General features: G+C 35.2%; 1 protein-coding gene across 2 annotated transcripts in view; it reads right to left on the reverse strand.

Annotated features, from left to right (window-relative positions):
- The window catches only part of GPM6A (glycoprotein M6A), a 118,241-nt gene extending 108,081 nt beyond the window's left edge, over nucleotides 1–10,160 (reverse strand). Inside the window, exon 1 of one of the 2 annotated variants that reach the window (XM_069012153.1) lies at nucleotides 10,093–10,160. In XM_069012153.1, coding sequence (XP_068868254.1) covers nucleotides 10,093–10,129 — 37 coding nt within the window. In that variant the 5' untranslated portion in view covers nucleotides 10,130–10,160. Of the gene's footprint in view, nucleotides 1–8,958; nucleotides 9,021–10,092 lie in introns of those variants that run through there. The other variant, XM_069012152.1, reaches the window with a different exon arrangement.
- Nucleotides 10,161–14,018: the final 3,858 nt, after the last annotated feature.

A 14,018-nucleotide genomic window follows, 5' to 3' on the forward strand; every position in this document is an offset into this window, starting at 1 on the left:
TTTAATCTAGTTCAACCATCTAGTTAAGTAAAATGGCAATAAGGCTCCTGACTACCATAAGAACTGCAAAGAGAACCTGAAGGTGTTTTCAAGGAACTGCAATGTGCTACTAAGAGGAAAGGTCAGGGAAATCATGGTTATGTTTATTTATAATGTCAAAAGTGTATCTTGGTCAGAAGCAGTGGTCAACCTGTCAGTTAAAAATTAGAAGGCTGAGAAATTCTCTGAAGACAATTGTGCTGCTATATTGAAGCACACCAACAAATAGGAAAAGTATTTTATATTTCTAACATACTCAGACTATTTCACAATAAAGTAAATCACTGTATTTGTGTCAATGAGCTAGAAATGTAAATTACTTTTCTATATGGGACTTGTTTATCATCAAGTCAAGAACAAAGGCAAACCATTTTAAGCAGGAAGCTTTTTACACTAAAGCTGCTCAGTTTGAAAATCAATAATACAACGTTCAATAATATAATTGAATACCTTTATGACCAACACAGTGCAAATAGTCAGTGGTCCTTTTCTAAAGGCAATTTCAGACATTTACTTTCATCCTCAGTTATGCATATTGACTTACTATTTACAATGACTTATCAGCCAACTACCCCCATAAATTCAAGTACATGTTCTCTATTGGTTATAATGTTTTTGAAAAACACTATCCTTTTAAAGTTTATAAGTTCTTTCACACCATATGCCGAATTCAAAATATTATTTTATTATACTATCATCATCATTATCAGTAAAAATAAAAATAATTTCACAGACATCTGCTCAGTTACGGTTTTTCCACAGTGGACTAATCCAGCAGCCAGAGAGGCTGAATTTGGGCTCACTGCCCCCAGAAGTAGCTACTGCATCCTCTTCTACTACAGCTGCCTGAGGTGTTTAACACTACTCAGGTAGGGGACAGAAGCATTTGTCTGGTCCAAGTGACAGCATCACCTTCATCTCAGTTGTTCCCTGCCTCCTCTGTTGCAAAGGGAGCAAATCAAACGTAAGCATCACAGAGAACAGATGCCGGCTCCAAGTTGCATCACGAACATGGTAAATAAGTTATGCATAAAAATGTAGCTGCAAATAAATTTTCACCACAGAGGTAACAGAACAAGCAGACCAGTAAAGAGCAAGGAGTTGATGAATATATATCACTTAGCACATATGACAAGAGGACACATTATGGTATTTAACTAGCAAAAGACAAAGATTAATTTACTGGAAAGGTTAAGGTAACTTTACCTTGTCTATTGCCATCCACTAACAAGGAAAGCAATCTTCAAGTGAATGACCTCACTGTTAGTTAGGTAACTCACAAACTCTCCCAAAGCGTTCAAGTTACTGACAGTAACTTCCACTGTCTCAGAGCAGAAAATCTTTTGAAGGTTGTTTGGTGTGCAATGAGTCATAGAATGGTAAAAGAGACTGGGAGCAGATGGAAGTAGAAGACAATAGGATGTATGTATTAGCTTTCTTCTGGAGGGATGAGAATCAGAGCTTTGTGCCATGCAAGCACAGAAATAAGTACTTGGTTTGGATAAGTTTCCTCATCTCACCCTGCAGTACTGATCAAAACCATGACATCAGACGCTCAGGATCTACTCCGGCATAAAAATATGCAAACCTAAATTCTTAGCTATGATCAAACGTCCTCACCTGAGAACTGCAAAAATATACCCCAAGCTCTTCCCATGGTTGTTTTCTAAAGGCTTTTACATTGATTCAAAGTTATGCCAGGTGCTTACTATGGCAAGTATCTTAATAGAGTAAGAGATGATTTGGTGGGAAAGCAGGGGGTGGGAGGCTTTGATGAACTGCATAAAGAAAGCTAAGCTGATTCACCAGTAGTAGAGGGTGCCACTACACTGTGGAGCCTCCCACACTGGCTCCATCACCTTGCTAAGCAAGGGGGTGCAGCACCAGCTTCCTTCACCAGAGAAACTAGGCCAACAGGTCAATTTTGATAACTCTTTCCATGAATGTGAAATTATATACTTTCCTTTTCCAACTAAAAGAATCTTTCCTATCTCTCGTCACTTTAAGATAAAACAAGACTTACTCTCCCTCTTCCCTCACCTATAGCCTTAAATAGCCAGAAACTGCCCAGAGTTACATTACCATAGTAAAATTACAGTATTATTAGTAGCCATGAACATAGCTGCTGTTTTACTTGGGGCAAAAATGTGCTTAAATTAAATGGTCATTATTTTAAAAAGATAATTCAAATTTATGCTTCTATTAACTTATGTAAAACTCAAATGTTCTTTCAACTCTAATATTGTCTTCCACCATAGTTTATTGGTGGGCTTGGCAGTGTTGCATTTATGGTTGGTCCTGATGACCTCAGAGTTCTGTTTCAAAATAAAAGATGATATGATTCCCCTATTTCCATATCAATTTCAGACTTCTGAAGCCCTCTAAAGGTATTTCAAATTCTACTGCTCATCCTTTTCTTCTTTTCTTCATATTGCCTCTCTTGAACTTCTATCACCACAATCATCAATCATCTCTACTTTTTTCCCCATTGTGCCTTAGTGCAAAGCAATCCCTGCCTAATCCCCTAGCTAGGCTACAACACTCTCTTCCTTCAAATTGCTCCTTAATGTCCAATTTTGCCTGTATATAATCATTCTTCTGCAACCTGAGAAGTAGGATGTGACCAGCTACAACTTAATTAATAAACATGCAACACTTGTCATCTTCTACTACATGTTCCCAGAAGAAAGTAAAAAAATGTTGTAGAATTTAAATTCCATGTCTTCCAGGCATTAAAAAGAAAGTAAAGAAAGCACTTCCGCAGAAAAGTGAAAACCAGGAGAATCAAAAATCAAAAATAGCTAATTTTTTTTTTTTTTTTTTTTTTTTTTTTTTGAGGAATAAAACCAAAATGCAGTCTTTAGGTACAATAGGAAGATACTGACAAGTGAGGGGAAAAAAATACTTTTGCCTTGATTTTTTAAAAAATTTTGGCAGTAGTACCTTTCTGCAAAGCTCATATATCAAAAATGCAGCAAATGCATTTTTCTTGGTCTAGTTTTATACCAGAACCTCAGTAAATGCACTATTCTCCCCATGCCACTATTAAAAAGACTGAACTTCGTTAGAATTGATACTAAATTTGTTGTGATATTCTTTTGGTGTATAATTCTATTGTTATCACTGCTGGGGGAAAAAATGAAACTTTTACTATGTGAACCAAATAAAAAAGTCCTCAGAAACTGTCCAAGTGCGAATGTCAGGTGCACTGCAAGTGTAAAAAGAAGAGTAATGCTTGCACTTAGTAGCTGTATTTCAGCAATTGTTATTTGGAAAAATGTTGTTCCAGATAGCTGTAGTATAAATTCTGGGAGGAGTACTGAACTCCTCCATGATAACTAGTAAAAAGGAGATGAAAAGTCTTGAGGGGAAAAACATAAAAGATAAAATTTTGCTTTCTTGAGACTAATGCATTGAAGCATAAGAGTTACCATGGACAAGCTATGAGAACACTTAAGCCATTTTTTTGTATCAGTGCAGTTCCTCCATAAGGCCCTAGAGCACATGTACACAATAGCTCCCAGATTTGTTAATTCCTACTTGGTGTATATCTTTGACCCTCTCAATTTTGATGCTCTGAGTTTGATCCCTCTGTAGCTGAGAAAATGACAAGACTTACTCCTCATTCCTTACACAGTGGAACTGAAGCCTCTGTAACTCCCCACTCCCACAAGAAAAAGATTTGTGACAACACATCAGTGTGGGACTTGCTGCCTGTCTCAGAAATCAGCCATGTGATAAGATGTTAGCAGAATTATGCATTTTAGTCCCTTGAATTGGCTGAAAAATCTTCTGAAATAGAAGTGTCATCCAGAACATTAACTGACAAAGTATTTCATATAAGATCAATATTCACCTTTGCCTTTTTTACATTCTGTTTTTCAATGGCTATCAGGTGCCTATATTCATCATGGATTTTATAAAATCATTCACAGTGTCTACAATCTGAGGCAGAACAGCCCAGAAATGTGGCTAGTTTTTTATTACTTTCTACTCAGTCCTCCATATAAAACTACTAGGAGGAAATAGTATACTCTCACCTGTGTACATAGGGAGAATTATTAACAGGTAAAAATTATTGTATCAAGAAAGCAAACATCTTTCTTATGTGAGCCCAGTAGCATTTCCTCCATTCTTCCATCTTGAATTTTAGGCCAGTGGCAGGCTAGTTAGATTACAAAGCACCATTGCCAAATTTTTAAGGTACTTGTCAGAAATGAAGGCACAGTCATAAAATGAAAATATTTTAGATATTAGGTATAACAATCTCTCAATCCTTCTCCATAAGGAGCCTAAGCACTCAGCTGGATCAAATTTAATTTTCCTGTATCTACAGTATCGCATTGTCCTTCCTAATTTCTTTTTTTTTTTTAGAGCAATTGGAAACCCAGAGTAGCTCTTTTTCCTCAAAGGTGAGCCTTTACTTTCACAAAGTGTCAAAAAATCTTGTTATAAATTTATATTTTTATTTCGATATAGTATTTTTTCAAGAATTAGAATAAATTAATAATTTAAAATACATTCAATACTTTTTTCCTAAGAATTTACATCTACTATGAAAAATCTTTTTAATATAGCTTATTTATGAAATTGACATCCAAGTGTCAAAATTACCATGAAGACTTAAATTTTCACACATTGAATTGAGGATTCCGTCTGCCTTGGGGCAGTTGGAATGTTTTTGGCCCTGAAAGAGTGTATATAAAATTATAATTAAGTCCTATTAATGCTGGATTTTCATGCCTAGGACTAGTATAATGTTAAGCCTGTAAGAAATACAAAGTTTTCTACTATTAACAGAGACATTTCAATGTTAAAGATTAAATAAACAAGCAAGACTAAATTTATTTCCATCATTATCTATGAATAAAAGCCTAATGTATTGAATAATAACATATTCAAATTACAACTCTACAACTCAGTGCTCCTAATGTAAGAATATTAAGTAAGGTAGCCTGTAGTTACTACATAAAGGAGAATAACTCTTACAGTATTAGAACAATTAACTTCAAATTCATATTGACTGTTACTGCATTTTTCTTTAATAAACCCTATTGATTAACTACTAAGGAGTATTAAGCAGGAAATACAGTGACATAGTTTACCAGATGCTAAAGTTTATTTCCATATTTAGCATTGATTACAAAGAAAATTTATTTACTCTGTTAGTGACTTTGTAACTGTTAAGTGAGTATTTTATTTGATGCTCTTATTATAACACACACACCTTTAAGAACAGAGAACAATAAACATGATGAAAGTTAAGACCATTCTACTCTGAAGCAACTTGCAAAAATCCAATCTGAACACAAGCTTGGGAACTAAGCCTACTAAATTGAAATGCTATTCCCAAAGCAAATAGAGATTGACCTCTGCCCACCATGTTTTCTTTAAGAATCAAGCACTACAAATCCAGATTTGGTATGAAGAATATCAACCAGAAAATGTCTGCTACTTCCTACTTATAAGGCCAAATTTAAAAACCATTTCCAAGTTACTTTTGAATACTAACAACATAAAAAGGATCTAACTACAGAAGATATAAACATGGTTCTCACTCAGTATGGCACTTACATTAAAGAACAAAAAATAACTCCTTTATTTACAAGTATTGTCACCAAACAAAATCAAAGTGCAAAATACTGATTTACTCATTCTTATTTTAACCAACTTTGTAACAATAGTCAAAAGAGAAGGACAATTCTTCTCTCTTAGAGGTAAATCAGAAGATTTAGAAGACTAACTTACAAAGGATGCCAGAAGCGTTTGGACCCGTTGGCTGTTGGTATTTCTTAATATGAAATAAAACACATTATTTTCATCTACTCTGTACTATCCTACTAAGTCAGCCTGCCATTTTTCAAAAAGTACTGAAGTAAGGGGAAACAATTTAGCCTCTCATGGCTGAAGAAGCAGAGGCTGTGTCTACATTTTACTGATAGCATCCTAGTCTCCTAATGATTTTCTTCCAAAACTCTGCTTAAAGCTCTCCTTTATTGGTATGCTGTGGAACAAATGAAAAAGCTCTGATAACAGGCAGAAGATCCACTTATATCACTAATGCAGGCCAAATACTAAATCATTATTTCCTGACATTCAATCATTTCTAGTCACAATAATACTACATATCTTTTTGCTATCCTACTGGTGAGCCCTTAACTGTGTTGGGTATACTACAGCCAAGAGACCTGAAGTAACATTTGTATCCTCCTCATGTTTGCTGCTCGACAAACACATGATGCTCCATTGATTCCCAAGAGTTTATTTTAAAAAGGAATTAAAACTGCAAAACGAAGTTATGGATTAATCATTAAAAAAGAAGAAAATTCATCTTCAATTTAGAGCAAATGGTATAACATGACTTACTGTGCTCCAGAACATTTCTCTTTTTTCCGAAACAGATTGTGGTGAGAACCTCTCACTCCCCTACCAAGTCAAGTTCCTTACAGTACAAAAACTTACAGTGCCTGCCCTCTGAAAAGTTCTTTATTGGGATAAATAACTGGGGCTGGAGACATCATTGCAATCTTAGTGCTTTCACAGAGGGAAAACCTGAAATGTACATTTTTCCACATCACAAAGCTATCAGTTTGACGTCATTGTCTTTCAAACACTGGCAGCTCAGGCTTACCACTGCCACATGCAATTTATGCATGAGGTTTTCAAAATTAGCATGCATCCCTAAAGAATTCAGTGAAACTTCTGTTTATAAGTGGACCTGATATTTTTTGAAAAATAAACCAGTCAAATAAATTGCAGGCTTTAGTTACCCTGGGTTTTCAAGACAGCAAATTTCAATCTAATGTCTTAGTATGTTAGAGGTCAAGGATGTAGCATAATGTCAATGTTATGGAAATTGTGAACAAGTTGTATTTCTGAGATGTTATGACTTTTTACTTTGTTAGAATATATTTTACTGTTAATTTACTTTACATTTGAGACAGACTTCCTACACAGTTTCAGTTCTCGGACAGCTAGAGATAGCTGCGTAATAAATACCTTTGAAACCTCCTCCCTAACCTGTACTTACTTCCTAGCAAAGGAAATGAGATATCAAGGGGAAAAAAAGGGGATGGAGGAGGCATAAAAAGTCTTCTAGTATTTTAAAACAGGAAATGTATGAATAGAAATTATTCTTGGTTTCAATGTTTACAGCTTTACACATGAAAACTGCTAGACAACAGCCTTATCTTATTTTACAATAATATGGGTAGTGATAGCAACACAAAAACACACTTTCCGAGCCCAATAGAAAGAAAATGGGGAGGGGAGAAGATGACCCTTACTTTGAAGTAAGTTTCTAGTAATTAACTACTTTTAGAAAAAAAAAATGGAATCTATTTCCCTGATTATAACTTTCAAAGATACAGACATAAAGAAATCCTAAGTGTTAAACATTAAAATGTGGAGAGACTGTGGCAGAAGGTCATTATTTGGAACCACGATGTTAAGAATTATGTTTGCACTTAATTATGTCTTATGTCATAAAACTGTCAGAAATAAAAAGACTTCCAAATCTGCTAGAGCTATCTTCATCGTATTTATGAAACGCATCAATATGAAGTTATTCACTTCCATCATGGCTGCCAGCAAGACGTAATGCTGTTCAGTGGGAGGTTCAAAGCATCTGCTGTGAAAAGCACAGAGTTGATAAGCAGTGACAATTTATACTCCCACTGATTTTGTATAAATTGGAAAAGAAAAAAAAAGAAACATTTTCAATCGAGATGGCAGGAGGATGAAAAACAGAATATATGAATTACAATTACTGTTGCTGAAATAATACAATTAACAAAAATGGTCTGGATGACCTGGAACTATTCTGTGGATATCAATTAAACATGTAGATAGATCACACTAAATGAAAGCAAAAAAACCCCAGGAAATATGAAAGAGAACTATCATGTCATACTAGTACCAGTCAGTATTTTTCAAGTGCAAAATGCAAAACTTAAGGAGATCCACGATTTCATAATCATCCCTATACTTCCCTATCATGCCATCAAGCACCCCCAAAAATTCAAAACTGAAAATAATTTTTAATTTGCCTCCTGAATTGCAAATATTTTTCAAACTCTAAATGCATTTTAAAAATTTTCATATTCCAACAAGGGAACATGACATCTTGAAATGACAAGTTCACAGGTATGGTCACAGAAATTAAGCAGCATCCCTTTTCACAGCAATAAGGAAAAATACATATGATTTCTGAGCTCTTAACATTCTCTGTCTCTGATGACAGCTGGGTACCACTAAAGGAAAAAAAGGCTGAACACATGGCATTGTAAATGGGGGTGGGAGGTAAGTCGTGTTAGCTGTTGTAATCACACTATTAATCACACCATTTTGAGTGGCTATTGGTCATTCAACTGCTTATCATATGAACAATGAGGACACAGTTTATCGATTACAACACATTCTTTCAATATACAAAAATTATTCACTTTTTTCTCTTTTTTTCTCTTTCTAATAAGAATTTAGGGAGTTTGAATTTCACGCTGTTTCTTCAGGCAATATCATTTGGTAACAATGACGTATTTTGATTCATTGGTCAAACAGTTCAATTTACTTGTTTCAAGAAGCAAAAGAACGCATTTCAGAATTTTAAAAATAGCATGTCTTCAATTATAAGTGTAAAGCACCTTAAATAATTTGAATCATACAGTAAAAGTATTGATTTTACCATCAGGAAAAAAACCACACCAAACCAAAACAAAACAGAAAAACTGACCTGTCCTGTACTTTCCTATTCTATCTGTCATTTATAAATAATAAAATTGAACTGAAGAAACTGCTGTAATCACCAACCAGATACTAATCTATTTATCTATAAACGTAAGTGTGTATACACACGGAGCACATATATCCTCTTTTAATGTGCTCATGACTATCTACTGTGCATCTAGATCAAGTCAGGACCATAAACAATTCAAAGCTGCATTCTGTCTAAATGGGTCACTTATAATGAGAAAGCACGACATTTATATGTAGGAAGCAGATTGATCAGGGAGCAGAAAAACAGAATATGGCATCAGTGCCGAAAAACTTGCCTTTACAGGCAATTTATTATAAATTATTTGGCAAGTTCCTATATACTCCTCAAAAATGGAAGTGAATTCAAAAAATGTAAAATGAAAAGAATAAAAATTCAACATAGCAAATATTCACTAGGATTATCCTTTGTGCTTGCAGTAAAGAAAAATGAAAAAACCTTGGTTCCTTTTGCTACTGTTATGTCGCTTCTACAGAATAACACTCAAGTGAAAAGACTGAAAACACTGTGTCTCCCAAAGATCCACACATTAATTAATAGCCCACAATCACTTTAAATTGGACCTTTAAGTGCTAACACAGCCCATAACGTTCAGTTATTTTCAACCAGAAGCCGTGGAACAGAAATGCTCTGAACATGCTGTGCACATCTTGCTAAAGCAATTCCATCTGCAGCCTGCAAAATTAATTTCTGCACAATTCAAATCTGTGTCATACAAGTATTAGAACTATGGCAAGTCTGCTGCAATACATTCCAAAACCAAAGTGGCAAAAAGGCAGAGGGAAATTTCAATACTGCCTAATATATACAAAATAGACTCCATGTCTTTGTTCAGTCTGGATTCTCATTCAAGGTGTAAATACTGGTTACATTGTTAGATATCCAACTGCAACCAGCTCCAAATATTGTGTGAGTAGCTCTCTCATAGTTCACACTAGACTCCCTTGACCCAGCTAGACAAGCGTGAAAACGTGAAATAAATGAATGTTAACAAAGACTAGTCTGAAAAGCAGGCTGCATTAAATGCTCGCAACGTTATTTGTATAGATGCAAAATTTGCTACCTAGATTCTTTTAATACCAGATATCAGCTGGCAGTCACTATATTAATGCTATGTGCTATTGCAGAGAGAAAAATGAAGAAAATTATATGAAAATAATATGTCTTTCCCCATCTGCCACATACAGATATTCCCCAACCTTACAGCATGCTGCTAAGGCAAATAAGGAACAGCAAAATAATTATCTCCATGCAAAGAAAAAGCAATTTTGACACAATACCTTTCTGTGTTTGTCCCTCTTCCATATTCTCTTCCATGGCTACCTTTCTTCACTAGAAACAGCTACAGAGAATTAATCAAAAGCTTCAGTCAGATGTAGGAAAAAGTGTGGATTTTTTTTTCCCTGGGAAGCTCCAACAGCAGAGGCTTAGGCAAGTCCTCAGAGCTTAGCTAAGGCTCCCTCACTCTCCTTGTTTGCTTGGAGACAGGCTGTCAAGTGTAATTTCATTCAAATTACTCTTCCGTGAAGATTATCAATTTTTCTTCTCAAAGCTGCCCATTGTGTACCACTGTAAGCAGGTATTCAAATGAACAGCCTGTGAATTTTGGGGGGAAATTTGGTCTGAGCCCTTATGGCAATGACACCGATTCATAAGCCTCACTTTGCATACAAAATGGAGTAAAGAAATTGAGGTTTGTATTGAAATCTGTGTTTTAAATTGAAAACAGGCTGTACTGAAAACAGATGGAGGGGTGTCCTCCTAACGGGAAGCAGACCACCAACCCATAATTCCCCCTATTTGCTACTGAAGTGGGAAAGCCCAAATGCCTGTGGGTTCTTTATGCTGTATTACTTGTCTTTCTCCCTCTCTCTCCCTCTCTCCCCCCGCCTCTCCCCCTCCTCCTGTATCAGCACATTTAAGAATAATATGACTCTTCATTTCCCTTCTTCTCCTATATCTGTATCATCAGGAACTAACAACAAATATACACTATTGCCTTTACAATATTCTAAAAACCATCTTTATAGCAATACAATATTGTGTATGTGTATGTGTTTACACACACAGGCACAATTTAACACATGACATTAATCACTGCAAATTTTATGCACTCTACACTTTCTCATTGTCACAGTAAAAAGGAATTTAGAGGCAGTTCAGAGCTTTAAAACAGTTCTTGTATCAATTCTTTTACTGATTCCTCATATCTCAAATTAGCTGTATTCTTCAAAGCTCTATTAAAATAACTGGGTCTTAAAATGGTGAAGCACCACATGTTGGTATGTACATGAGGAAGCACATAGAAACACATACACTGCTGGGAGTTTGCTCCGGAAAAACATAGGTTAAATACACTGTGAGGGCACCTACTAATTTGGGGAGCTCTGCAGTCTGATTTGGAATGCAAATTGGACGCTGCAGTCTAGCAATAAATTAGCATTTTTGTACCTTAGTCTACAGAGTAATATATCATCATTTTAAGACTTTCATGATTTCACCAAAAGTGAAAACTGAACACAATTCCAATTTTTCTTTGCAGGTTTAACTTCTCGTCCTTCTGGGGGAAGTGACTAAAACAAAAATAAAAACCACTATGGCTCAAAATTCCTATTAACATAAAAATGATAAATAGCTCATCCATTTACTTTATGCTATGTAAATACATTGACTTAGTTCTGCCTTCTGAGCCACAAAAAAAAAAAAAAAAAAGTTGTTTACTTTGGCTGGTTGGGTTTTGTTTGTTTGGGGTTTTGTTTAGGGAGGGGCTTTTGGGGGGGTTGTTGTTGGATTTTTTATTGTTTTTTACCTGTTTTGCATATAAATCTGTTCACATCTGGTTCACATCAGAATAATTATTATGTATGAAGTTAAATGTGTATATATATATTAAATAACTGAATCAATATTTATAACTCAACACATCTACCTTTTTTTTTTCCCTTTTAATTCATATGTCTAGGGCTCCATTTTCTGGAACAACTGAAAAAAAATTATCAGTTGTTTTATTTCTCAGATCTAATTGATCATTTAAATATCAACACATTGAGAAGGTCTATACATATAGAAGTGCTGCAAACACCATAGGAATTAAGTGCCTTCCATCTTTCTAGGAATTATTCTTTTTAAGACAGTTTATTTAAGAGAGGCATACTTCTTTTAAAACAGAAGATCTCCTGTTCAAGTCTCCTCTGCTATTCTGTCTCTTCAAAATCTTTTCTTACATAAGCATTAACAAATCTTCATATTTTAAAGAGGGTCTGGCAAATATTTTACCTAGTCTGGGAAATTGCTTTTAAGCTGTGTTTCTCAATAGCACCAAATATTTGAGGTGACCAACATCCTCAACAGTGATGTTTGCAACAATGGAATTCATAGGTCACTGATGAAACCAAATTACCTTGTTCCTTGAAACAGTCATACAAACTTTTCTCGAATAGAACAGGAAACAAAAAGAAAAAAGGCTGTAAAGAGATAACTGGGAGAAGATGGCACAATAAAGATGGCACAACCTTGAGTGACATAAAAATGTCAAGAAGAAACAACTTGTTCAATAAAGGCACAAGACTACAAAGTAGGCCCAGAAGTAAATAAAGGGTGTATTTAAGTTGTGGAAACTTGTTGTAGCAGGCTGCTGTAGAGAAGGAATAGAACCCAACAAAATAACAAGGAGAATCTGAATCAAAAGGATTCGTGGATATGAGATCCCTGAGCTGCAAATTACTGGGGAGGAATATTTTGTGAAAAAATTTTAGCCATTTCTCATGCTACTTCTAAGGCAGACTGCTTTTGGCACAAATATATGAGATGTTGAGCTGAATGAATCCTTGATATACTTCCCACTATGATAATTTTCACATCAGGTTCACACACATCTTAATTTTAATGACAGGATTTGTAACTTCCTAAAAAGCCTACTATGCTCACATGTCAGAGGTTAAGATGAAATCACAGTAGTTGATGAAGCAAAGCATAGCATTGACAAAAAACACCTTTAAGTTTCACCCCCACCTCTTCAATAACCTATTTTCTTTGTAAATATTATTGTTATGAAGATAATAACAGCTCCTCCTGTTAAACAGCAACTCCTCAAAACTATGCAAGTGTCAAAGCTCCTTCTTCAGAAAACTCTGCTTTTTCCCAGGTGCTATTAACTGGTCATCCACACAGCTTGTGTGAGAGTGAACAACATAGAGAATGTGAAAGAGATTTCATGTAAGCTTCTTTCATATTTAACTGCATTTTATTAACAAGGTTGAAACGTAAATCTGCCTCCTTGATGTTTCTTTAAAAACTGTTCCAGGGACCTTTCAAGATTAAATTATGAATAGATGCTAATCCTAAAGCCATAGAACAGAAAAGCTCTGCAAGTCTTACACAGAGTAACAAACGAACCCAGAAAAAGCCAACTATATGTAACATTCTAAGCAGCAACTACAAAGGCTTTCTTTCTTCAGCATACTGGGAAATATATTTACCACCAGTGATACACAAGCTACTTTAAAACTGTACAGAGAAACTACACAAGCTTCTCTTTCTGGAAACACTTCTAGCACAGAAAAGAGCTATGTTAGTGGGAACTACATTCAACTGCATAAAATTCCCTTTTAATGTGAAATGTGATTATTGGTGCAAGCGATCATTGGAAAACCATGCCAATTGTAAATGGCAAGGCAAGACAGAACATCCAACTGTATAATGAGACTAAATAAACAGTTAATCAAGAGAATAATTGGAAGCTGATGACATTAACAGATCCCCTGGTGTCCATTATGATATTATGAAATGTAGCTGAGCACTTACAGCTTTAAACAGCATGACAAACACCTGACTTTTACTCCCAGTTTTGTATGGCCTTCAAATCAGTTTACCATTTCATCCTTCAGTCCTATCGATTTTCAACTACATATAATGATAATGTTGTGGTGCAGTGATGTCTTGATCATGACAACATAATAAACTTGATTATGAATACATAATTTAAAAGTACAAAATTATTTATGTTGCTAATACTACTACCTCAATAACCAAGCAAGAAAAATCAAAAGCCAGCTCAGATTACTCCAGCTATGTTACCTATGACTACAGGAAGAAGTTGTGATGGATCTGGGGAGTGAAGCAATATGTGTTCTTTGTGCTTCAAGGGAATTCACTTTGGACTAATGCCAGTCAGGTCCCACAAAGGGACTGCCCTTCAGGAGTTGGA

The sequence above is a fragment of the Aphelocoma coerulescens genome, chromosome 4 (assembly GCF_041296385.1).
Source record: "Aphelocoma coerulescens isolate FSJ_1873_10779 chromosome 4, UR_Acoe_1.0, whole genome shotgun sequence".
Taxonomy (NCBI): domain Eukaryota; kingdom Metazoa; phylum Chordata; class Aves; order Passeriformes; family Corvidae; genus Aphelocoma; species Aphelocoma coerulescens.